At 38.5% G+C, this 26,148-nt stretch overlaps 1 protein-coding gene and 1 long non-coding RNA gene across 3 annotated transcripts in view; both read right to left on the reverse strand.

The window, feature by feature from the left end:
* ctif (CBP80/20-dependent translation initiation factor) overlaps positions 1 to 20,243 on the reverse strand; it is a 52,870-nt gene extending 32,627 nt beyond the window's left edge. For both annotated transcript variants that reach the window (XM_014988588.2, XM_014988587.2), the window contains exons 1-7: positions 20,061 to 20,243; positions 8,299 to 8,539; positions 7,871 to 7,942; positions 5,904 to 6,026; positions 5,518 to 5,591; positions 5,269 to 5,373; positions 5,046 to 5,124 (exon numbers count right to left, since the gene is read on the reverse strand). In XM_014988588.2, coding sequence (XP_014844074.2) covers positions 5,046 to 5,124; positions 5,269 to 5,373; positions 5,518 to 5,591; positions 5,904 to 6,026; positions 7,871 to 7,942; positions 8,299 to 8,475 — 630 coding nt within the window. In that variant the 5' untranslated portion in view covers positions 8,476 to 8,539; positions 20,061 to 20,243. The remainder of the gene's footprint in view (positions 1 to 5,045; positions 5,125 to 5,268; positions 5,374 to 5,517; positions 5,592 to 5,903; positions 6,027 to 7,870; positions 7,943 to 8,298; positions 8,540 to 20,060) is intronic.
* Positions 103 to 1,562, reverse strand: LOC148155984 (uncharacterized). Its single transcript, XR_015764864.1, has 3 exons — positions 1,454 to 1,562; positions 1,203 to 1,353; positions 103 to 217 (listed from the first exon to the last, which is right to left on the reverse strand). It is a non-coding gene; the product is annotated as an uncharacterized LOC148155984 (long non-coding RNA).
* Positions 20,244 to 26,148: the final 5,905 nt, after the last annotated feature.

Here is a 26,148-nt window from a genome sequence, read left to right on the forward strand (position 1 = left end):
ATATATATATATTTATCCTCCTGAGACCCAGCAATGCATTTTTGTCCTCTGTGGAGTACATAGGTTTTTTGTTCATAACTCTGAAACTATACATGCCACTGTGTTAAATCCTGTTGGTCCTTAGAGAGGACATCCTGGGCTTTCCAATGATATGACATGTGTGGGGGTGGGGCTTTTCTGGAATTTTCTTTCTGATTCTTCACAATGGCTGCCATCCCTGTGAGCACATTTTATCGAAAGAAGAAAGGTAAGTATATTATTTTCTAATTATGAGCTTTGTGAGTTTAATATTCAGATTGCTTCTAGTAAATGAACATCTAAGGAATAGTTAGGTGGATTTTCAGAGCAGTTTAATTATTTGTTGGGATAAAACATAACCTGTTTATGTGTGTCCTCCATAGAGGACATCAGGATTTGCTTTTTATTTTTTTAACCTGTTTTAATAGAAATCAGCTCACTGACTGAGGCAGAGAAAATCCTAAACAGGATTATTGATGGAGACTCAGACATAGATTTGTCAGATGAGGAGGACCAAGAGGGACAGATTGACGGTGATTTTGAGGTCGGGAGTTCAGAGGATGAGGCATCAAGTGAGGAAGAGGAGAGTGAAGTTGAGGATGCACGGGCCCGTCGCCCACTTTGGACCAAAACTAACACGTAGGCTTCTGAGACAAGAGTAGATAAGCTTAGACAGATAAGAGTATTTTTTTGGATGAACTATCACTTTTAGAGGACATAATTATTTAATGTATTTGTCTGTCTCTTAAGATTCCTGCCTGTGCTGGAAGACTCCGGAGAGGTTGTCTGTACTGCCCCAAACCGTGTAGACTGGCCACCATCAAAATACTTTGAGCAGTACATTGACAACAAAGTTTTTGAGGACATGTCCTTTTGCACAAACCAGAGACAGATTCAGGTGTCAGGCTCAAGTCTGAATACAACACCTGAGGAGATTAAGACCTGGTTTGGAGTCTCAGTGTACATGGCATGCCTTGGTTACCCAAAAATCAAAATGTATTGGGCCAAAAAAACAAGAGTGCCAATAGTTGCTGAGTCGATGACAAGGGATCGCTTTTTCAAGATCAGATGTTCTTTGAAAATCACTAATGATCTTGATGTAACTGAAGAAGAGAGGAAGCTCAATATGCTTTGGAGAGTCAGTCCACTTTTGAAGAAGGTGCAACAAGGTTGCCTAAACCTACCCAGGCCAGGAAATGTTTCCATTGATGAACAAATGATTCCCTTTACTGGTCGATGTCCAGTCCGTCAATTCGTTCCTGGCAAGCCAAATCCAACCGGATTGAAGGTGTTTGTTCTCGCTACTCCAACTGGAATTGTATTGGATTTTGAAGTCTACCAAGGAAAAAACACCTTTGTCGGCAGAGACACAGGACTTGGAATAGGAGCAAATGCAGTTCTTCGGTTGACTGAGTCCATTCCCAGGGGAACTCACCTGTACTTTGACAGGTATAAACGTCAATTGTGGTGCTGTTGATGATGATTCTCTGTAAACAAATGACACTTATTTTTTATTTTTTGTGTTTGTGTCTGTCTGTCTAGGTATTTCACCTCAATAAAACTACTGGATAAATTGCTAGAAATGGGTCTGCCTGCAAGTGGAACATTGATGAAAAATAGACTCCCAAAGGATTGTAACATTACATCTGATAAAGAGTTGTTGAAACAAGGAAGAGGCTCCTCTGTAATGGTGACAAGGAAACATCCTGAGCTGGCTGTGACAAAATGGGTTGACAATAAACCTGTACTCATGGCATCAACAGTGCATGGAATAGAGCCCCAGGATACCCGGACCAGATGGTCACTGAAAGACAAAAGGCATGTTCAAGTGTCCAGACCTGCAGTGGTGGCAGAGTACAACACCAACATGGGTGGGGTTGATATGTGTGATAGAATGCTTAGTTTTTATAGAATGGCTAACCGCACAAGGAAGTGGACTGTACGCACAATCCTACACTTCTTCGATCTGGCTATCACCAACTCCTGGTTACAGTATAAGGAAGACAGCCAAGCTTTGGCACGACCTATGAAGAAAACTCTCCAATACCATGACTTCAAACTGCTCTTAGGTGAGGAACTGATTGCCCAGGGGCAGTCAGGCCAACCTAATCCAATTGAATCTGATGCGTCGAATGATGAGGAGTACGTTCCATCACAGAAGAGAAGGAGGCCCCAGCCAGATAAGGAAGTGAGAAAGTATGGAGCTGTCCATTTGCCACAGATGATGGACAATCCTAATAGTTCCAGGTGCAGAGCAGAAGGGTGCACTGGAAAAACCTACATAAAGTGCATCAAATGCAACATGTACCTCTGCATCTCAAAGAAGAAGAACTGCTTTATGGACTACCACAAACCAAAACAGAACTAACACACCTGATTAAACTACACTAATCAGCTTGCTTTTGATAAGCTGAATGAGGTCCCTGGAAATCTGAACCACTGGCTTGAATGGTGTAGCCATTTGAAATTTACAGCACTAAAGATTGTCAGAGTTCAGAGGTAAATGTATGCCTCGAAATGTGTTCATATTTGCCACAAGAGAGTCCCGATGTCCTCTCCAAAGGACATACTCTAAAAAATAAATAAAAACATGTTTTGAAATTTTTTCAATTGTAGTGATGTTTTTTCACACCAAAGAGTCATGTAGTGTAAAAAAAATTGAAATTCAAAAACTTTTTTTTCTCTGGGTCTCAGGAGGATATAAACTAACTCTGAGACTGCACTTATAATATAGGGAAATGGTTCAATAGCTCTGTGTATTTTTACGTGTTAAATGTACAGTATTGTAATCATTCAAGGTAGATATTTCCTTTTTTTTCTTTACATTTGGACCACCAGGTGGCACCACAGGACCAAAACTCAAAATAAAACTAGGATACAGAGCACCCATAAAACAAACAGCTTTAAAGTAAAGTATTTTTTAAAGAAAGTTTAAAATGTAAGCTTTTTGAGTTCTGATCAAATGCAGTGAAAGCAACACAAATGTTAATAATAATGATGTTCTATCCTAATTCTTTCAAAATTGGGCAGCACTTTCATGATTCTGCACCAGAAATGATAGTCAGGTAAAGCCAGGCGAAGCATACGGAGTGTTGTCCAGATAAATAAAATCTCACGTTTAGACCTGAAGTCCTACTATACTTAATTCCTACATATTTTCAATACCACTTTATACAACTCTGGATAAGGCATCGCAATGCTGAATTCTGACTTCTGATTCAGCATTAAAGTTTGTTTTTTATTTGTTTAACAGACTGAATTGAGTCTAAACTCTTTCCCGTCTTCATTCTGTGTGTGATTTGTTTTATGATAGCAAAAAAGGCCACAAAATCAGTCTCAATTGACTGTGTGTATTTATCAGAGTAGGTTCAATTAATTTACATTGCTGTGTCCATATCTGAAGGCTGAAGTGCCCTTTTTTCAAAACATAAAAAAGGATTTAAGGCCTACTACTTTTATCTATGCTGATAAAAATGGACAAAATGTAAAATGTATGGTACCAAAGGTGCAACAGTGAGTGAATGAGGAGGATGTAGTTTGGGAACAGATGAGGATGTCGGTGGGGGGAAAGTACCTCACAGTGTCCCCAAATCAACATAAATCTGATCCCTAGCACAACAGACAAAAGCAGCTTACCCCATCTTACTTCTGGTTCTACTGAATGAACGGAAACCGCAACTTAGATTCAGGAACTACACAGTGAGCACTGCCAACTTGGTAGCTCAACAAGAAATATCTCTGCTGAAAGAGTATAAAAGGCAAAACACAATCTCAGCCCAGAGGGCAAGAGGGGAAGGAAGGATGAAGACCCTGGAGCTTGACCACTATGAGCGAGGGAAAATATTTTGACTCAGAAAGCAGGGCAGGAAAAGAGAACGGCAATCGAGGTGACAGAAGGTGAACGCTGCCACCTCATTAGATCAAAATCCACTGTGGAAAAACACAGAGCTTCATACCTTGTACTCGGCTAGGGCTTTAACAGCTGCAAAATCAATTTCACTCAGTTCAAGCCAGACACATCATACTCAGAGGTACTGAGTAATGACATCAGGAAGCTGTTATTGTGCGCACCTCTCACACTGCAGGACATACAGTAGGAACTGAAACGACTCATATCCTTATTTGGTCAGCTTTCAATGACCCCCAAATATTTCTGACAGCTACAATATAATTTTCCTACGTGCATCACGCGATATTTGTGAGATACATATAGCACACAAACAAATTCCACCCTGTTGACGGTCTTAGAATTCAAACACATAAAATCCTAAATATGAGACTAAATGCAGGTGTTGGATATTCAGACCAAAGTCATATTAAGAAGGTGATTGGTATGAAAATACAGTGTACATAATAAACAACAGCATATTTGTAATCTCTATAAAAACAGGCAAAGACATTTACAGAAATAAATTATGAACGTATGCATAACATAAACCTGAAAATATTACATATTATAATCTCACCACCAGGTGTCACCAAAACTTCATTTCTGAACAAAGCGTTAAATCTGAAGACGTTGCCTGCCACTTTGAACCACATTTTGTTAGAACTTTGTTTTCATGAAGCTGGAGCTTTGGGTAATCTGTTAAGAGCTCTTCATTAACAGGTCCTCTGAATGTGTTTTTTTTTTTTTTTTCCTTGAGCTGCTTCTCACTCATTTTCAGTCCACAGCCTGATCAATATTAGATGGTTCTTTTGTTTAACTATTCAACTCTGCCCAGCCATTCATTCACCAATAAATTCACTCCTAAACTAAAAACATACTATAGCACATAAATACTTTTCCCCGTTCTAGTGCAGGATCTGTTCAGCAAATGCTCAATATTTCCTTAATAGGCCACCAGAGGGCAGCCTATAACAACTATAAGATTACAGAGGTACTACTTGGAGTTGAGCTGTAGCAATAAAACTTGTTTGATTAAAATTATTAAACATTATTCTGACGATAGTAAGATTTATTAAGTGTTGCAGCAAAAACAAAAGGTGCACTCAGTTCTACAAAGGAATAAATGTCTACAACTTACAGAGCGCAGATGAGGTAAGAACCTCTCCAAATCATTCATGTCTATCCCGTCGTCCTCTGCAAACTTGTCTTTGCTCATGCTGAAAGGAAAAGGCGTAAGAGATATTATTAGCTTATGAATTATTATTAATTTGCATTTCATATTTCTAATGCCACAAAGTAACCAAAGCCACACACCGAGCAGTTGGACCATTTACCACAGATGCATAAAGACAGAATCTTACCCCTCTCTGTCAATGTGAGGCAGCTGCTTTGGCATTCCTCTGAAGTGTTTCCTGTGGAAATGACTAAAATCCAATTTTTCTGGCTGTACGTCCCAGCCCGCACCTCTACAACAGAGACACAGATTTCACGCGTGAACAAGAGAAATCAGAAAATTGTGATAAGTTAAAGACACTAGAAGAAATGGCTTAAATTAACTGCCACTTGGAAAAAGTATAAAACACGTTTTAACTGCATCGTGTGGCACCTACCCATGCGAGTCCATTGTGTTTGCAGCCCATATGTCTGTCCCCAAGATGTCAAAGGCGACATCCCTGTTCCCGTTCTAGAAGGATAAAAAACAACTTCCGTCAAAACTGCTTTTATGCATTTCATCTTCTTCCTACTGCAGCTCCAGAAATGAGAAGTAGAGCAATCAGTTAAAACCAACAGACCTCCAGGTTAAGCTCAAAACCTGTTAGCTCATACAGCCTTGTGATTTCACTTAAAGATTTGTCAGTAATTCTGTTTGAAAAATCTACTATAAGACCATTAACAATAACTACCATTTGATTTGTAAGGATTTTTATTGTTTTTGCTGAACATGCGCTTACTAAAGAAACAAACGGGACAAGAAAAAGAATAAATATTTCCGTACCTTGGGAGATCCTTTTAATTGGTTGTTTCGGCCTCTGCTGCCAGAGCGGGAGCCGGATCCTGGTCTGGAGCCTGAACTGGGTCTGGAGCCGGTACTGCCGTTACTGCTGTGTTCCCACTCATCCTGCAGTGCCAAAGGAGTTCACAACAAGTGTTGTAAAACACACTTTACAAAACAAACTGATCCAATTTATACACAAAAAAATAATCAAATCATTTCACTCATGCAGTATAAGACGAATTCACATCTAAATAATTAATTACATTCCAGATGTATACTGTAGCAACAGTGTGTGATTGAGTGAATCGCATTGTTAACTTAGTAATAATCCTTCAAGCTCGGCATGTAGTCAAAGAGAGTTAGAGCTTGATGATATCAGGAGAACAGGAAGCTATGATGCCATCATTGAAAACTGCAACGATATCAATAACTAACCAACATTTTTATGACTCTTTGGTTTCTTTACCATACCACAATGCCCACAACACTCTCCAAGCCTCACCATCTGACTCACTAAAAATATATACATCAGAATTAGTCCTGAGGCAGATGGAGTCCAATCACCTGGCCAAATAAATTACTGATACTCAGAGTGTGAATTTGTTATACTCTAATTTATCCCATTAAATGGGCTCAAAGCCCAAACGACTCTTATTATTTTGTTAAAAAAGAAAAAAAAAGAAAAACACTGTAAAGCTTCACTAATATTTCACAGAAAATTCAGTCACTTGCTGTGCCACAATCATATCCCATGATAGTCATTCAGGACATGCACTGAATGCTCCTTCCACACAGACTGATGAGCTGTAAATTACTCAAAGCTTGGACTACTAGTGTCTACATGCAGACAAGCAGACAAAATTGCTGTAAAAAGATTTGAAAACATTCAAACGCTCATAAATACATCGTCTAATGTGGATATTTTTGCACGAGCAACTACTAATCAAGAAATTGTAATGAAAAAAAAAAACTCTTTATACATGTGTACACATGTATACATGTACAAATGCATTTAGTCAATAACCGATACCAATATAGTATATAAAATAAATGATCTGAGCATGCATTTCTGCAGTTTTTGTAGTTATTTCACACTAATATTAAACATCTAGATATTTGTTTCTTAAGGTAGACATAATGACAGTATAATAAAACTGTCAACGCAAGCTTAAAGCATTTATTGAAGAATGCAAGGTTATGTTTTATAGAATGTTATAAAGTGTAACATTCTATAAAGTTACATCTTATAGAACTTTTTATAAAAAGTTACTATGTTGTGACAGTATAAGACAGATAATGTAGGGGGGAAAAAAATCTAGCTCCTCTGCCTCCCCTGTGGTCCTGCTGTCATCTGAAAAACTCACTGCTCCACAAGAAACAACCAATCAGAGCCAGGAGGAGGGTCTTAGGGCTGTCAATCATCCTGCTGCTTGCTCTCTACTGTGCTACAGTTGAGTGCAAGCAGCTGTAGCATGTTAGTCCATTGTCACGAATGCTAATGCTAGTTGGCATGACCAATGATGACGGTGGAAAAACTGTTTTCCTGGACTGGTAAGTTATTAGTAGTATTACTATTATTAGTACATGTATCAGCACATGCTGACTGACTAGCGCCAAGATCATCCTCCAGCTCTGGTAGCTTGTTTTTGACAGGGAGCAGTGCATTTGTTTTAGAAGGCAAAAGCAGCACTGGGAGGAAGTGAAAGAACTCGATCTTATCAGATCATCTGTCTCATACCACACAGTCACGACATGGTGACACTTCTAACAAATATGTAAGAAACATATTTTCGTGAAAGTTACATACTGCAGCTTTAAACGTGAGTTGAGTTTAATACTATTTCAAATGAGACCCTTGACATTGTCAGACAACAGGACAGAGACATAAGTAAAGAGAAACTAAAAAGTTTGATTAGTGTGTTTAGTGAGAGGTGAGCAGAACGCTGGAACATGGAGGTAAAACTTACACGTTTAGAGGAGCCTCTCCCTTGAGATGACGTCCAGCTACCATCTCTCTGGTTGATGCAGTCATCTGTCCACTGATGGAGAAAAAGAAAAGGGGATATTGTTACGCTGTTTTACTTTTGTTTCTACTTTTGTTTTCTTACCAATTTAAAACATAATTTATGACTACATGGCAAAAGCTTCTGCTAACTATAATTCCCTTTACACACGCAGTCAGTCGGTGTTATTCTTCACATTCTACATGTCACTATTGCCTTTGGATTTTCCATTTAACTACAGTTTCAACTGATGGCACATTCACTTCCACAACAACATGAGCATGACTTTAGAAAGCTTCTACTAAGTTGTGACATGTACAAATGAGAGAAACCAGCTGGGTATGCATCATGTGTAACAAACAAATAATGCATTTCAGACATCATCATCCAACCTGCGGCTCTTTGCCGTCATTGTCCAAGTCCACGTCTCCATCTGGCTTGTCTCCCAGAATGCCCTGCACCTGGTACTCCAGGACGTAGCTGTCGATGAAACGCTCCAGCTCCTCTATTTCCTGCGAGCGGGTGCTTCCTGCCTCAGACGATGCAGACGCCACCGAAGAGTTCTCCATGGCAACCGCTGCAGAGGTGGCAGGAGGGAGGAAGAGAGGAGGAGGAAGGAGGGAGAAAGGTGACCTGTACATAACAAAGATAAGGATAAAGATGGATGGAAGTTAGAAATTCAGTAACAGCAGATGCTCTTATGTTATAGATTTCATGTTTACTTCAGATATCAACAATCCAAATCAATGACTGACCAAAGTCCTGGTAGTGTGGATAAATTACAGTTTCTCTTTAACTACACAGTTAGATAAAATAAATATTAATAAAAATATATATTTATACAGTTAGAAGTCTAAGCTGTCCAAAAAAAATGTCTAAAAATGCAGCAAAACTGAAAATCCCTCTCTCTCTCTCTCTTACCTTTGATCCGCCTGCTTTCACAACATTCAAAGACGAGTCATAGTTCAAGCTGTTAGCAAGCATCCATATTTGCATTGTTTACATGTCCAACTGCAATACCACCCTGCTGGGCAGTTGCAATATTTTACTCAGGTGTTCAAAAAGAAACATTTTCTCTGCAAACTCCTTTCCCCAGTTAATTCCTGGTCCAACTCTGCATCCACTTTATGTTGCTACTTCTATGTCGGTGTCCCTCCGTCTCTCTCTCTTTCTCCGCTGTCGGAGTTGTGTGTGTTCACCTGAACCCTGACCAACAGGGAAGCAGCTTCCCGCCTGACTGTCCGTTGCTGCTAAGCTCCTTTACATCAAGGTTTGATCACCAGCCGTGCAAAGAGGATTTATGGTTGGAGCACGCAGAATACTACATGCTGAGGCTGGCGACTTACAGGGGAGTCCCGTGAACTTCCTGCCAACAAGTCAACAGTATGAGCCACAAAGGGCCTGGTGAATGCAACACCAAGACGTTTACATATCAACAAACACTGAAATGTGCCTATCATTGATCAAATAAAGCAGTAATGCAAACATTTAGGTATTCACTTAATGAATCAGACGAGAAGTTGACTTCTTGTCTGGAGCTACTGACTAAACAGAAGAGTGAGTGACAAAACTTCTGCTCACGGGGGTCAGTCTTCCCACACATACTGCAAATCATCTCGACACGTCTGTAATCTGACCTTCAGTCAGAACTGTAATCCTCCCCTGTTGACAGTAGAGTTTAATCCATTCATACATTGATTATCCTGCTCTTTGCAGCTACGCTAAAATGACAAACATTTTACTTGAATGAAAAAAAAAAGGGTTTCTCTTAAGTGTAGTATCATGAAGAACTGAGGTTAATGATTTCTTCGGTTTTTGATGTTCATATTTATGAGCCGTTTATGATCAACATGTTGATATGACGGAGCACAGTGTGCAAACTGCTGCCTATATTTGACAGGGGACTTGGTTTGTAAATGGTTCCTTCTAAATATGTAGCAAGTCCTCATAAAAAGAAAGGATTGATAAAAAAAAAAAGATTCATTTAAGAATAAAAAAAGGGTTTGCATCACCTGTAATTCCTGCAAAATCAAAATGAATACAAAGAAAAAATATAAACATCTTCAGATATAAGTCATGTTTTATGGCGTCGGGCTATCCCAGTTTTAGATGATGACACAGATTGTTTTGACAGCTGCCAAGCTTCAGTCATCTCTCCTTTCTGATCGCCTGTCAGCCAGTAAAATGTTTAGACACTTCAGGAAGATGGAAATATAGAGCTCTTTTTCCAATTAAAGATTTATTTTACAGTCATCAGTAAATATTGTTTTCTTTCACCATTCTCTTCTTACTGTTACTTTACAGTCTTCAGACTCAAATACAATAGTTTGTCTCACACTGAAAACATTGAAACTTTTTATTTTACTTTCAAATGTATATTAATGTTTCTCAAGTGTACTTGTACTCAAGATTGCAGATAAGAAAATATTTACTACCTATTAATTAAACACTGACTAACATGCCTCAGAACATCACTCTACATGAGTCTTGTTTTTTATCTGTGGGAAGAAGACTAAAAGTATATATTTTCAGTATCTGAACTGTTTAGAAATGAAGTAAGAGGAAGCAAAGAAATGTAAGAAGCTGTTTGAGGTGTTGAGATTTGGGCGGTCAGAGACCACAAATCTCAGCAGATAACAGGAAGGCTAAACAGGTAGTATTTCTGAACTTTTGACCAAGAGCACTCGGTCGGTCTTAATACAGTATTTGCAGGCTTTTAGCAATGTAAAAGTTAAAGAAAGGATCTAAATGCTGTAGGAAATACACTGGCAAGACTGCTGTTTACTTATGCTAGCTAAAAATGACTAATATAATATTCTACAAACAGTTAAAAACGTCAACTACAAAATCCTTTTGTGTTTGCTTTAAATTTAAATTAAAAAGCTGTTTTGTAGAATGATTTACACGCAACACAGAGTAGGATTGTGCCTGCTACAAAGTTACATTACTACTAGCATATTATTGCAGGAAAGTTAGAAATAAATATGTAGAATGCTCACGTTTTCATTTTATATTTCTTAGAAAGAAACTGAAATCTGCTTAAACTGTTATTTTTTTTGTACAGCTTTTTAAAGATGTAAAATAAAATAAAAAAAACATTCTGAAAATAGACCAACCACATGATCTTGGGGGATATCTATAATTAAATCAATCACTCAACAATGATGTTGTTAAGCCCAAGATATCTGCATATCTGCCATTGTGGGAAGATGACATCAGTTAAAATGCAAAATTACTCAACTGGCTGCATCCTAATGAAGAAGTCCTACCTTTCTCCTCGACACTGAGTACAAAGTTATTGCCTGTAAACAGCTGCCAATAGCTATTAATTATTTTTACTGATTGCAGGGTTTCCACAGGGTATTATAAGTCTGGCGGTCCGCCATGCTTTACTAGCCCCACCGCCAGGCTAAGCGTTGCTTGTTTACGTTTCAAGGAAAATAATAATAATAATTTTTTTTTTTTATCTATTTTTTTTTTTTGCTCTGAGCATTTCATTAGCAGAGCAGATTTATCCTTAAAGATAGGTTTATAGTTTATGCATTTAAACCCGACAGCGCGCGGACCAATCACACAGCTGGCGCCTCTGCGCTTTGCCTCGCGCGCTGCTGCTGTTTTACCCCAGCGGGATCGCGCGCACCTCCTTTCACTCAAACTGGACACAGGCTGACCTGTATGGATATTTACATCAACTTACTGTGAGGAATTATGATTCTTTGGAGAACTCTAGGTAAGAGTTTAAAACCCGCCACTTTAGCTCTGGTTGCGGAGCTCTATGTGAACCGCAGGAATAACTTGTAGCGAATTCAGAGGTGTGCGTTGTGGAGCGGTGAGAATGATTTATCTTTGTGAATGAACAATTATATGCGCCGTTTACATCTCAACGCGCTGCCCATTGTGTGGCTCTGTGTCTGTCTTCCCTGTAAAGTTTATGTCTGTGGTCCCGGTTTGCTGGAGCATTTGTGGATAAGGAGCAGCGCTAACCTCATCATGCAGGTTCAGCCCGGTGAGGAGCTTTAACGCTCTCCTCGGAGTCATGCATGACGTTGATATTATATTATTTTTAGTATTATTTTTCCGGTTACATGATGCATCAAACCATATCAAATGCGTTGTCTACTTAAGAGTTAATACGCGCGGCCGCACGGAGATCGGAGAAACTCGTGACCGGTCAGGCACGGTTGAGTCCCTTGAACTCGACCAACCAGAATAGTTTCTGTGACGATTAAAACTCAACAGACACGAAATGGAACAACTACTAAAGCCAAATCTCCCGTTTGTTGCGCATCTCTGCGCAGTGCAGCAGATTTACTCATTGTGCAGGGCCGGTCCAAGGCTGCATGAGCCTTGCGCAGACTTTGACTTAGGAGCCCCTCTAGCTGCTAAAATCATCAGCACCTCTAACACCTTCTGTGTTAGAGTTAGTAAAATATGGGAGACGGGATTAGTTTAATTGGCCAGCCTAAAAAGCAATAAGTTATAATAGCAGTTTACTAATTTGGATTTGTAAATTCAAAGATTAAACTCACAGCATCACATTGTTGCTATGGTAACAAAACAATCCAACTATGAATATTGTTCTTTGAAGTTTTACAAAGTAAACTTGCCAGCTCCTTAAAATCTTGCATTTAAATGTTAAACAATTTAAAATCTTTTAACTTATGTATAAACAATTGAATCAAATTTAACAGCACTAAATTCAACAGCAAGTGTTACATTTATTTATCTGTGGTCTGTTTTACAATATTAGCGTTTATGGGGCCCCTGAAGCTCTTGGGGGCCGGATGGAGCAGATGACTTAATTTGGATTAAACAGAAGTGCAAATTTGTTGTTTTTGGACTAGTTGCGGGTTTAAATAGCATTTCACTGGAGATGTTTTCCTGTAACATATAATTACACAGTAATACTTTAATATTTCCTGTAAACTTAACATCTTTTAATACAAAAACACTGTAGACCGTCGGTGGACCACCTCGACGCCCCCACCACCGGGCTTAGGAAGTTTTCTGGGGGAAACCCTGGATTGGTGTTATCAATCTTTATACATATCTATGTTTCGCTAGATGTTGAGATTAAGGTGTAATGGTAAATCTAACTAACTATGATAAAGAAGTAAATTAAGTTTAAACTATCTTACCCCAGGTAAACAGTGGCTCTGCAATATCAGAAAACTAGACTCCTGGTGTGAAGCGAGGCTGTTGGCTAAACCCTGCAAGGTTTCCTCATACATAATTCAAAACCTGCAGTAATCTTGTAATATCTCAAAGTATTTAAAGCTCCTAATTATGGTTCTGAGATGTCTGGGACCAGCTTAGGTTTCTACTATTGTTAGGAGAGAATATGAATATTTCTAATGAAAGCAACAATTTTTTTTTCTGCTTTAAAGAAACAGCAACTTGCTCTTTGCTCATGGATCGCCAAGGTCCCAACATCCCAGCAGGATGCGGGACGATTAAACCGAGGATTTGTCTGACCCAAACTTAGAAACGTCTTCATTAAGCATACATGACACAAGTAAACATTAAAACAGGACTAAGGGCTGCAAGCGCCTTCAATCTCCAGCCAAGCACAGAAATTGACCCTTCAGATTCAGTAGCACAAATAGCATCACAAAATATCTCTGATTTACCAAACACACACTTTCTCAATTCGCTTAGTTAAGGTGACTCATCAATATTGGCTCAGAAGAAATTAAGTTGTCGAAAATGAATTCCACTCAATTGGAAATGCTATCGCAACTGGTTTATAGGCATGACAAGAGCTACATTTAAACTACTAGTTCTGTTCTACCGTCCAGAATGCAAAGGGGGGGCGGGCCATGCTTATTAAATTCAAGTACCATCAAGTCCTGCAAATGAAAACAGAATTGTAATATTTACAACCTCAAAGCTGGCTTTGATTAGCTGAAAGAGATACTTTTAGATATTTGAGCTCAAAATATTTCAATTGAAACAGTTAAAAGGTGTTTAACTAGCTGCAGTTTCTGTTAATAGCCTCTGATTAATGAAAGATTTGTTCAAAGTAAAAGAAATGGAAGAGGGAACAGAGTGAATAATCACATGTTCTGATAAGGGCTGGTAGTGCTTACTTTGCTTGTCGATGACTACATAGGTCATAACAGTGTGACACGGCAGCCCCCTCCCCCTTTCTTCCTGTCTCCACTGTCTCACCCTCTTCCCCTCAACTCAACCAGCTGTCCTAACAAAGAGCACCCTGCCATCCTCCACCAATCACACTTTTAGCCCAACTCCAGTGGTGGCATTGTCTGGCACTATATGGCATATTCAGAAACCAAACAACATCAAGTGGCAGTTTAAACTGTATTATATAGGTTTTACAGTATCTTTTAAATACTACACACAGAATAGCAGCCAAAGCCCTAATAACAATATTTAGTAAACTACTTTACAGCCTGGTAGGGCTGTACAGCCCAGAGAGGCAGATCAGGCCTGTAGAATGCAGAGCCATCTGTGGTTCAATCGAACGCTGTGCCCCGAGGCTCAGAGCCATTGAGACAGAACAAGTCAGACAGCCACAGCACGGCACCAGACAGGACACTGCCTGCTTCAACCAACGCCATGTATATCCCAGAAGCACGCAGAGAACAGAAAACATAAATGCAATAAGTAAAAAAAGTGCATTTACTAACATATTACTTTTTCTCTAATCAACACATGATTGTGTGTAAAAAGGAAAACAAGGACAATTCTTTGTAAAAACTGTCAGTACAAATCAAAAATTTAACTCTAAACATTAAGTGCAAAATTTGGTCTAAGAAAGCCAAATTTTGTGAGGGTTGCAGTTCCTTCACATGTAGCAACTGCAACAATTGAAGTAAAAATGTTCTGAATCTAAGGGTAAAGTGGGCTTCCGAAGGTATAATGTTCTTGTTTACATGTAAGGGTAATACAAAATGAAGTAAATCAAAGGAATAGTGTTGTTGCAGCACATTTACTCATCAAGTGCTGCAAAGCTAAGCATTGTCTATCCATTAGAGGATCTGCATTCTTGCTTGGAAAATATTAGCGCCTTTAACAGGAAAGTTGCATAAATCATGCAATTTTTAAATCTTTATGAAACAGTTTTACTTGTTGTGAAAACCATCACATGGAATGCAGCATTTTGCATCAATAGAAATCACAAAAATCGTTATCTTTCCAAACAATTCTAATACGTCCACAAACAGCACAAACAGGTAATTATCCATCTGCACAGTGTATTTTTCAGGTCAGACACTTATGATGAACAATTATGTTTGTCACAGTCTTTGCTTTGATTGATCTTAAAGGTGAATGGTTGCAAGTTTCTTACTCCAACTATTCCCATGAAAAAAAATGTTAAAAATATCAATAATATTTTCTGTCACAACATCAATTAGAATTGCTGGCATCATGTGTGCTTTTAGTTCATTCTCATTATGACTTGCATTTACGACAAGACTGACATGTGGTCAGTCAAGACAAATTGGGCCAACAAGCCATTAACTCCACTAAAAATGTGTTTTGTCACAGCAAGATTGTTCCATTATAGGGCTTTAGAAGCCTGATCCAACCAGCTGCAGGGTTTGATACGGTTACTAAAAACCAAACAGTAAGAACTATAATCCTTTCAATCCAAATAGAAAAGAACATGAGATCCGGTCTCCTCAGTGGGAGTCTGAGTCAATGTTCTCAGGCAATGCTGGCAGAGCTGATAATTCAACTAATCTGGTCTAATTCGTCTAGGAAAACTACACATGGGGTCAAAGGTTTTCATAGAGTGGTCCACAGGACCTGAAATCTAAGGTTGCCGTTGCGAGTTTTTAAGGCCATTTTAAATATATTTTACTAATAAAAATGAAAAAATGATATTTGAGTCTGTATTTTCCAGTCGACAATTAGTCGGTTACTGAATTAGTTGATGATTACTTCAATAATCGATTCATCACAATTAATCAGATTAACTTATTTAGGATACCAGTCACATAAAGAAATGTTTCAATAAACTACAAATATTTTCAAATTTATTGATTGATACTTTCATTGAACAAACAGTGGGGGAAAAATGCAAAAATAGCAATTTTGACAATAAGGACAGTTTTGTTTTTTGGTTGTTTTTTTTAAACATTATTAATTGGAATTTGCTGTGACAATGATAAAATGAAATCTTATCATGATAAGAGATTTATCACAATAAATGATAATACAACCAACACTCCTTCCTACCCTAAGCCTTTCTTTCTGCTATGTTATAGCTAGTTCTCCACACTGGAGTCTGTCTTGAATACTCAGGCTAGCCAGCATGGTCACCGACGACGGCGGATATATACCGTAGTTTTCCTGTAACAGTAAGTTGTTTCTCCATCAACAGCACATTGAGCTGTGCGTACATTAGCAAGATTGATAGTGCTAAGACCCTCCTCCTGGCTCTAATTGGTTACTTCAGACATGGTGGATTTCTGCAGATGGTTGTCAGAGCACAGGGAGGAGGCAGAGCAGCTTGATTTCTCGCTGATTATCTGTCTCATGTTATAATGTCACAACATCATGGCAGTTTCTACAAATATGTAAAAAAAACAAAAAAACATATTGTTTGTAAAAGTTACATACTGCAGATATAAGCATTTAGAAAATACTATGTAACAAGGGAAATTAATATTCTCACGTCAGAGAACCAAACTCTGCATACAATATCTGGCTTACACACTTTCAATAGCACGGAACTGAACCTGCCTGAATCTCGTTCTTTGTAATTAGATATTGTGAGGAAACACAAGAGAACAAACCAGTAGCAAATAGTCTGCAAATGCCACATGGGGGGTCAGCGGGATGTGTTAGCTTGTGTGTATCATTAAGACAATAACTCCATTGTCTCCCCATGTCCCTGTTGTGACCGACCAGCAGAGGATTGGGCATGTGCAGAACTGTGGAACCGTTCAGACTTCAGCCCCACAATGCCATTTTGTCCATGTCTACGTAAAGAGTTGTGGAATATAAACGTGAGGGGAGTGTCCATGCTGGTTTTACAACGTCTGTAAAGGTGACAGATGAAAGCTCAACAGGAACAAAAGGGGCAAAGAGAGGCAATAAAAGGTTAGCCTCCTACGAGGCCATCAAGATGATGGCAAAACACACAACAGCATGCTAGCAAATACTTAGCCACAGAAAGTACATCAATAAACGAGTAATTACATCTTTTAATTTTGATATAGCGCAAACACGCTCTGTTCTCTTTAAACAACCACTTCATTTCTCACCTCTATGAGCCGCTGTATGTTTTCCTGAATAATCACTCATGTAATGACTCCTCATTTCTCTCACTCATCTGTGCAACAGCAGCAGCCTAACGAGCAGCAGCTCCCACTGAAATGAGAATGGATCACTGCAACGCAGTGTGACTCAGGGTGCTTCAGCTTTCTACAGATTACTCCCACTCTCACCACGGCACACAGCCGAGTTCGCTCACCCTCCACATCCCTACGAACATGGCCTCCGTACGATCGGCGGTGCGTCACTGGCCCGTATGCAGCCAATTCAGCAGCATCAACAGCATTCACACATGTGCTAAGACTGCAGATCAGAGGGGTGATGACCATGCGCTGACAACTGGAGAACAGTTCAGGCTGAGTTTACGCATCAGCAATGCTGAGTAATTTAGAAGTCTGGTCCATATGCAACATTTCTGCAGAGGAAAGATGCAAATATTGACAATATGGGTCCAGATATGTTTCATGGCTGCAGTGATAAGGGTAGTAGTGCAGGTGGCACTAAGGTTTGTTTATATGTTACACGAAGGTTCATGTAGGAGCAAAATCTGATTAAGCTGGTTATCAACTCAAAAACAAGTAGTGGGTAAGGCTAGTAAAGTATTAAATTAGGGCTCTGATTGCATAAAATTCACTGACCATCACCTTGCTGCATCAACTGTCCACAAACACTACATTTATTAGAATGAGACATCCATAGCAGGTTATAAAAATTGATAATTTGGTATCAATAAAGGTCTCTTAACAAATTCAGGGTAAAGAATGGATTACTTTGATTCGACGTCTATTTTAATTTATTGGGATTTATTATTTGTTTCATTTTTGTATTCATGTCAGTTAAATCATTCTGAAACTGAAGTGATGCTGGTGTACAAGAACAAATTAAATGCTCTGAACCCATTTCACCAATTGGTACAATAATCATAAAACATCCATTTAAGTTGTTTTAAACCAGGCATATGCATCGTTCAAAATTTTGAGGCATTCTTAAGATCTTAGCTTTTTGTAAAGTTTTGATCTGTTGATATTGATTCTACATAGCTCATCTTTAAGAGCTAGCAGCTCTTTCAATTTTTTATTTTTTTTTGTCTAGTTGTGTCCAGTTGCCAGAAATGTATGCAAGGAGCAGAAGCATTGTTGTGGCACTGTGTTCAGAGAGCAGCTGCTGTAAGACAGAGTCTTACAATGTTAAAAACAAACGAAAAAAGTGCAAAGTTCAAGTTTTCTAAACTTTCTTTAGCGCATTACACTGTTGATTAGTGCAGCCTGCTAGCATGGCTACTAATGAAACACCAGTCCCTTTGTGTACTCCCTAAAGAAAGTAGACATTTATCTAAGCTAATGTTCCACAAGGCTGCTAACATTTTCATGTTCTCTGATAACTACAAGGTGAAAGAGAATAAAACAGATAAACTTGTGATATACATTCAGTCTTGAACTGCTAACAGTCTCGTTCTTTCTTGTTTTCTCAATTAACTGCAGACAAGTTTCAAGATGTCATAGAAAACAGTTTCCTTTCAACAGTTTCTTGCAATTGTTTCCTCTGATTTAATTTTGAAACAACTCACTGATTATAGCCATTCATACTGAATATTTACTCAATGACAGCAGCAAATTTCAGAGTTTTGTCATTTGTCAGTGTGATGAGGTAGTGCGTACTGTGATGTGTTAAAGAAACAGAGGATTTTATAGTGTCCAGGCAGCACAAATCGTTCATTTCGGCCACCAGCTGATTACTCAGAGCACCTTTTGACAAAATTATCAGAAAGGAAAGATAAAGAAGGTTTAGATGGGCACAACAGGTTTAAGAGCAAGTCAGAAATATTTCCTGAAAGAGACATGTTTCTGTCATTTAGTGAGGTTTTTATACCTTAAAAATATACCTATCTACACATGAATATTCCACATGGGAACATGCTGTCTTATTTATCTTGAAAGCTTATTTGTCTTGGAAGCTCTCCATCTTTTGACAGCAGGCCAACATTCCCATAACCCACTAAAGTGACTCTGATACAATCAATCCCTGAAAAACAGGAATGCCAGGAATGTTAGGAAAAACCTAAAGAGGAAAATCAGCTTACAAGTTACAGTCAAAACCTGTGTGCACACGTTATAATAGCCATTATATAATGAGCATCCCATGACATTACATAGAACATTTTTGAGCAACTTAGCTAACTAATCAGGGTTCTTCTCTTTATTTGTTTTGAAAATTTATGTTACAACTCTTATTGATCCACTTGCGCTCTTTGAACAGTTCCAGTTGAGCTGTGGCTCTCTCTTTGTTGTGAGGGTCAACAGCTGAGACAGCGAGCTTATGTGCAGCTAGTTCAGCTGATTTTCAGGGCAGTCTAAAAAAAAAAAAAGAGCTCTTCTCTCATTCCTGTTGTGAAGCGTTCGTAACACTGCGGGAATGTTAACACTTCAATGAATCCATGTTTACATCGCCTCCACGTTTACATGTTTTCAGCACGTAACCACACCCATGTGCCATGCATAGCTGTAATGCACGCAAGCTGAGTGGGGCTTGATCCTAGGCATCAAAAGCCCTGCAACACAAAGGCCATGGCAAAGTAATAGAGCCGCATCTGAAGCCGCCTCCACGCCCCGGTGTGTCTGTCCGCGTTTCACCGGTAACAATGGTGACGCAAGCTTTGCGGCTAACCAGCTGGCTAACATTAGCGATTAAGCCCAACAATAACGAGCTGCAACCGCCAGGACACTGGATTCAAACTGCTCCCTGTAAACATTAACACTTCAACAGGTGCGTCAGTGGTTGTAAACGCATAACCAGTTTGTTCACAGACACAACATAGACTATGCGGCTCCCAGTGTAAAATTGTTGCCTGGTTTCAACGGTTTTCAAAGCCCAACTGAAAATACGCCTTCAGCTGGTGATAAATCCTTACCCAAAGTGAGATTCTGGCCACCGTAGAACCCGGGATCACACTGTGAGATCAAAACCCCCGTGTCATGAGTGTGTTTGTCCAAAGGAAAAGGAGGGAGGAAGAAGATTAGTTATCCTGTGGCAACTCCGCCGTCTCACAGTAAAGGAAAAGGGAATGCAGGAATGTGACGTTCGGTCCGGTCCGCTGGCAACGTTGACACGTGCACCCAGCAGTAAAGCACGCTGGGAAACAGAGTTTTGTTCAACAGTACACGCCAATCGTGTTTTTAACTTCAGGTTTAACCGGCAAGGGGGGAAAAAATAAAAATCTGTTGCCACGTTTACTCCTCTATCAGTATTAATAATTTTTTTTAATTAAAATCAAAACAAATAATAATAATAGTAAAATAATAATAATAATAATATCAACAATTATTATTATTATTATTATTATTATTATTATTATTATTATTATTATTATGCGTTCACACCAAACGCGTCCAACGCTTCAAGTTCAACGCGTGTGCATTTTGAATGCGGACGCTTGCCATTTTGCTCTATACCAGGGGTGTCAAAGTCAAATGGACGGAGGGCCAAATAAAAAATTTAGCTACAAGCCGAGGGCCGGACTGATCGAATGTTCATTGAAATGTTTTTAAATGACGCATATAGTCTAGTGAACCTAATTGAACCTACTGAAAACCTAACAAATATATTCCAATATGATCAGATAAATAAAGCAATATTTTCTTATGGCTCTGTCAGTAATCTTTAATTTTCAACAGACACAACTGAAATATTTTTAAAATATAATTGGATTGAAATACAATAAAATAAAGTGCAAAAATCTATTAATCCACATATGTCAGAGTCAAGGCATTTAGATGTGTCGCCGTCGACACATCTAAATTTGCAGTACCGTAATTCCGCCACACGTAGCGCTAAGTGGAAAAATTCCAACGGTTTCTGAAAGGGGAGACGTTGCACTTTCCAGCAAGTATCGGGTTAATACGGTAACTTCGCAGCTGCAGCTGCAGAGAGGTAATTAATCCGGGGGGCACTCGTTTAATAGACGGTATATTTCGGCAATAACTTGGTGGATATTGAAAGTTCCGGTTGTTATGGATACATGGGTAAGTACATCATCTCACAGAACATTTAAAGAACTACTTACAGTTCAAATAAGGAAGATATTTTTTTTTCAGACGGGGTGCCGGCTTGCTGCGGTCTGCGGGCCGGTTCTAATAATAAATCAAGATCATCCCAGGGGCCGTAAAAAACCTTCTCGCGGGCCGGATGTGGCCCGCGGGCCTTGACTCTGACATATGTGCTCTATACCTAGCGTTTCCCGCGTGTGGTATACATTCAAAGTGAAGGCGAGTCGAGGGCTCGTCAGAAGCATCAGCTCTAGTTTTCCGTTGGGCGCTTTGGAAGCGTCAAATGCTCACAACTCTCAAAACTCGTTGCCGCGCTAGACGCTCGAAATGGGCGCAACGGCCCTCGACAAGCCTCCACGTAGACTTCGAATGTAAACCAGAGGCCCCTGACGCTCAAAACGCGTTTGGTGCGAACGAACCATAATGCGTTATGCGCGTTTAAAACGCGTCTGATGCTTCAAGTTCGAAGCCTGTGCACTTTTGGTGCGTTCACACCAAACGCGCTTTGAGGGTCTGGCGCGTCTGGTTTATTTTCAAAGTCTATGTGGAGCGTCAGAGCGCGTCAAACGCTCGAAACGTCGCAACGACCCTCGACGCGCCTCCACATAGACTTTTAATGAAAACCTGACGAGCCTGACGCTCAAAACACGTTTGGTGTGAATGTACCATAATAATAATTATTATAATACATGACTTGATTACGAAACGTTCTTAACAGCATTAATGATGCAACTACAGTCCTCTTTACATTAACAACCACTGAAAAAACAGATATGGATCACAAAACTTTTAAAAAAGTAATCTTAATATAATATAATATAATATAATATAATATAATATAATATAATATGGTGGTGGGATTATAATGTGTAAATTTTATACAAAAATAACAATAATATCAAGCATCTTTATCAGTTTTAGTGCTATATTATATTATATTATATTATATTATATTATATTATATTATATTATATTATATTATAGGTGGTAGCACGGTTGCCTTGCAGCAAGAAGGTTCTGGGTTCGATTCCCTGCCCCGGTCTTTCTGCTTGGAGTTTGCATGTTCTCCCTGTGCATGCGTGGGTTCTCTCTAGGTACTCCGGCTTCCTCCCACAGTCCAAAAACATGACTGTTAGGTTAATTTTTCTCTCTAAATTCTCCCTAGGTGTGAGTGTGTGTGCATGGTTGTTAGTCCTGTCTGTCTCTGTGTACCCCGCCTCTCGCCCTGAACCTTAGCTGGAGATAGGCACCAGCACCCCTCCCGATCCCACTAGGGACAACGGTTTTATAAAATGGATGGATGGATGGATATTATATTATATTATGTACAGCACCACTATCCTATCATAGTATATAACATTACCTCATTTAAAAATATTTTTAATAGAAGTAAATTTACATGTTTACATTTTTACACAGTTACAAGGCATTTCTAGTGAAATGAGCAATGAACCTTCTTCTGAGAATCATTCAAATATTATCCCGCATCTGCCTCCCAATGCAATCCCAACAAGATGGGGAGGCAAACGAATCTTGACCCTATCATTTTGCTTGATACAATAGGACAAAGAAAAATAATGTTTTGTATATGGAAAAAAATCCTCATCTGAAAGCATCTCCTTCAGTCTGACTCCCTTTCAAATCAGCTGAACACCCATTGCTGTAAAATCCTGCCCCTATGTGGAGCACAAGGGAAGTGCACCCAAAGGACTAACTTTCTTGTCCAGGTAATGCACCAAGCACAGTATGAATGAATAATATATTAAGAATAATAAACTTTATAATTGGGAGTGTTAATATAGTGGGCAGGTAGAGTCCAAAAAAGACTGTCTGACAACTGAAACCGCAGATGAACATACACATGTCTAACACAAGTATGTTAGAGTAATGCACTGACAAAAACAACAGAAAATAGATCGGCTTTGGGCCGCAGTAAAAATTAGACGTAGGAATCTGAAACTGGATAGACATCCATGTGAAGATCCTGCTGTTCTTCCAAATTCCATTCAAACATGCAACAACTGCTGGACCTGAAATTTTCCTTCCTCACCCCTTTCTTTTCACCTCTTGTATATCTCTAGTTCTTCTCTAACTCAACTCTCCAACTCCTATGCATCCTATCCTTATGCATACCATAATTACTTTGTTGCCTTGATCACATCACCCACCTCACCACAAGCTATTTTGCGCTCTGTTCTCCTCCCTTGTTGTTGTGCTTTTACACGTGCAGAGGTCTTTAAAATAGCCTTTCTAACTGCACCGCTCTGCAGTTTTTCATTTTCTAATAAGTAGTTTATTTCAGCTAAGAGCAACAGCATTCATTCACTCCTTTTTACGGAGAGGATAATGTCAGAAAAAATTTAAATCACAATGTTAAGTCAAACCTTCTACATAGATTTCTAGATCAAAGTCTATTTAATATGGGCATAAGGCTTTCGAAAAGTTAGATTAGAAATGTATTGTTGCTATGGGAACCGTGACATTAAACGTGTTTGTCTTGTCACTGTACTAAAAATGTCCGTAGATGTAAGAGATGGTAAACAAAATCTGTAGGACTGTCCTTTTATTTTTTTATTGCAGACCAGTATTGATACCTGTGGTTTAAAATCCCCTTAAAAACAAATTCTTTTTTTTTTTTTTTTAATTGAACAAGCAAATTAGTTCTCAAACCTTTTCAAGTATCCTTTTCATAACATTGACGGAAATAAAAACAAAACGCTTCTTATCTATTGGTAATGCATGTTTGGTTGACAGGTGCAATTTCATTAAATACTCAGAGTGTACAACTTTCAAGTTTCAAGTAGTAAACATGTACTCTTAAAATTGTTCCCTTAAGTCGGAACTTCAAGTAAGGAAAGTCCAATGTTTATCCCAATATCCTTTAAAACCAATTATGTAAGACAAGAGATAATGTCATTGAAGCAAGGGGGATGTGTGTTGATCTTCGTAAGTCTAGAACGGCAACAAGATAATAGCAATATAGTCATAGCAATAATTAAAAAGCTTCAATAATTGAATATCTTTCCCTTGAGCAGGATGGTAAATTCAAGTATAAATTACTCTACAGAGAACTGAAGTAAATAGTTGCATCTTGCAGAGACAAAGTTTCCATAACAGTTTATTCAAAAACTTTTGTGTGCGTCCTTATAAGTGAGGAACAGATTTTGAAGGCTCTGTTAAACATACAGCCAATAAAAGTAAAGAGTGTATATTTACTAAAGTAACTGATACAATAATGTAGTCGCACCAGAGTCAACACATTAGTGCATGTAAGTTAGTTTTGTCAATTATCCCGACAACATAAGTGCTGCCTGTAAAAACTTTGAAGTTGGCTTGATGGAAACATCTGTTCAGTGAGAGAGAGACGGAGGCTGCAGCTGGCGTCGGGGCGCAGGTCGCACCGCTGAATCCTCCCTGTGAGGGAAGGTACCAAGGCTCCAATTAGCAGCAAAGAGGGCCCATGATGATATTTCCATGCGTTTGTGGACACCTCAGTCCACGAGTGTTATAAAAGGCAAAGCCACAAACATGGAATTAGGCAGGACAGGCCCAACATCTCTTATGGCCACAGACTCCCCTTTCCTGTGGCTTCCGAGAGCAACGGTGTGACATAAACAACACCAGCCAACAAACTGTTATTACTGTACACACTGGCTTCATAAAGGGCGACTGATTATTTGCGCTTGTCAGCATGTGGAGTTCATCAGGGCAGCGTCCAGCTCTTTTATTCTCAGGCTGAATGGCTGCAGAAGATAGGTGTGGGAGAAACAGAAACGGTAGCACCGAGAGGGAGAAAGAGAAACTAAGTGGGTGGAAGTGATTGAACATCGCTTTGTGTAAAATACACACACACACACGCGCGCACACACACCGACACACACATTAACTCTCACTGAGATTGGCTGGGATTCAATTTGTTGAGTAACAAAAAAAAACAAAAAAAAAAACATGATAGCTTTCTAACCAGCAGGTGGGAGCAGTACACAGTTCCTCAGAATGTGTCTTTCTGAATAATGCTGTTAGAAGCCTGCAATAAAATATCTGTGATCTGTGATAACCCAGCGGTAGGGAAGGTGGAAGAAAACGAAGGCACTGAAACTCATTTTTGTAAATGTATTTATAAAAATGTACTAAAAAAAAAAAAAAAGAAAAAAGTAGGCAATTGTTTTGATAAAAAATTTTTGCAGGAAATTGTAAAACACTAAAATAACCAGAACTTTGATACCTAGTCTGAACCAATAATAATAATAATAATAATAATAATAATAATAATAATAATAATAATAATATGTTGTTTTAAGTTTTAAATTTTTAATAATATATAAAATATATATAATGGTTTTGTAGATAAATTTGCATGTTTGTCAGTTATTTTTCACAAGGCTAGAGCTTTAATTGAAGGCTGATAATTTTAATTAAGAACTTTAATTTCAAGGTGTAGTCCAATAAATTTAAGGCATCTAATAAATATTATTACAGATTTTTTTTGCCCCCCCCCTGTTTTTGCCAATGAAAATGGTAAGTAAAACATTTACATTATATTATATTATATATATGTTATATTATATTATATTATATTATATTATATTATTTCAAAGTTAATACTAATGTTTTTCTTTCTGAGCATTGATGAGTGTGAAGCATTTAACTCACATTAAAATGTATACAATAAACACAGTATAGTATAAATGCGTTTGTTACAGAAAAAATAGGACAATATAAAAAAAGTCAATGTATCAGTAGCCTTGATAGAACAAAGCCCAAAATGCACAAATTTAAAATAAAAACAAATATTATTCAAACAAATTGAGCAATACATAGAAAAATATGTCCTAAATTAAACAAGTGACATAACTTGATCAGGTCGTCATTTAAGCACTTTGAATTGCCTTGTTGCTGAAAATGTGCTATATAAGTAACATTACCTTACCTTACCTTAAATTGAACTTTTAT

Source organism: Poecilia mexicana, unplaced genomic scaffold (genome assembly GCF_051168715.1).
Source record: "Poecilia mexicana isolate PSO_F unplaced genomic scaffold, ASM5116871v1 scaffold_12, whole genome shotgun sequence".
Taxonomy (NCBI): domain Eukaryota; kingdom Metazoa; phylum Chordata; class Actinopteri; order Cyprinodontiformes; family Poeciliidae; genus Poecilia; species Poecilia mexicana.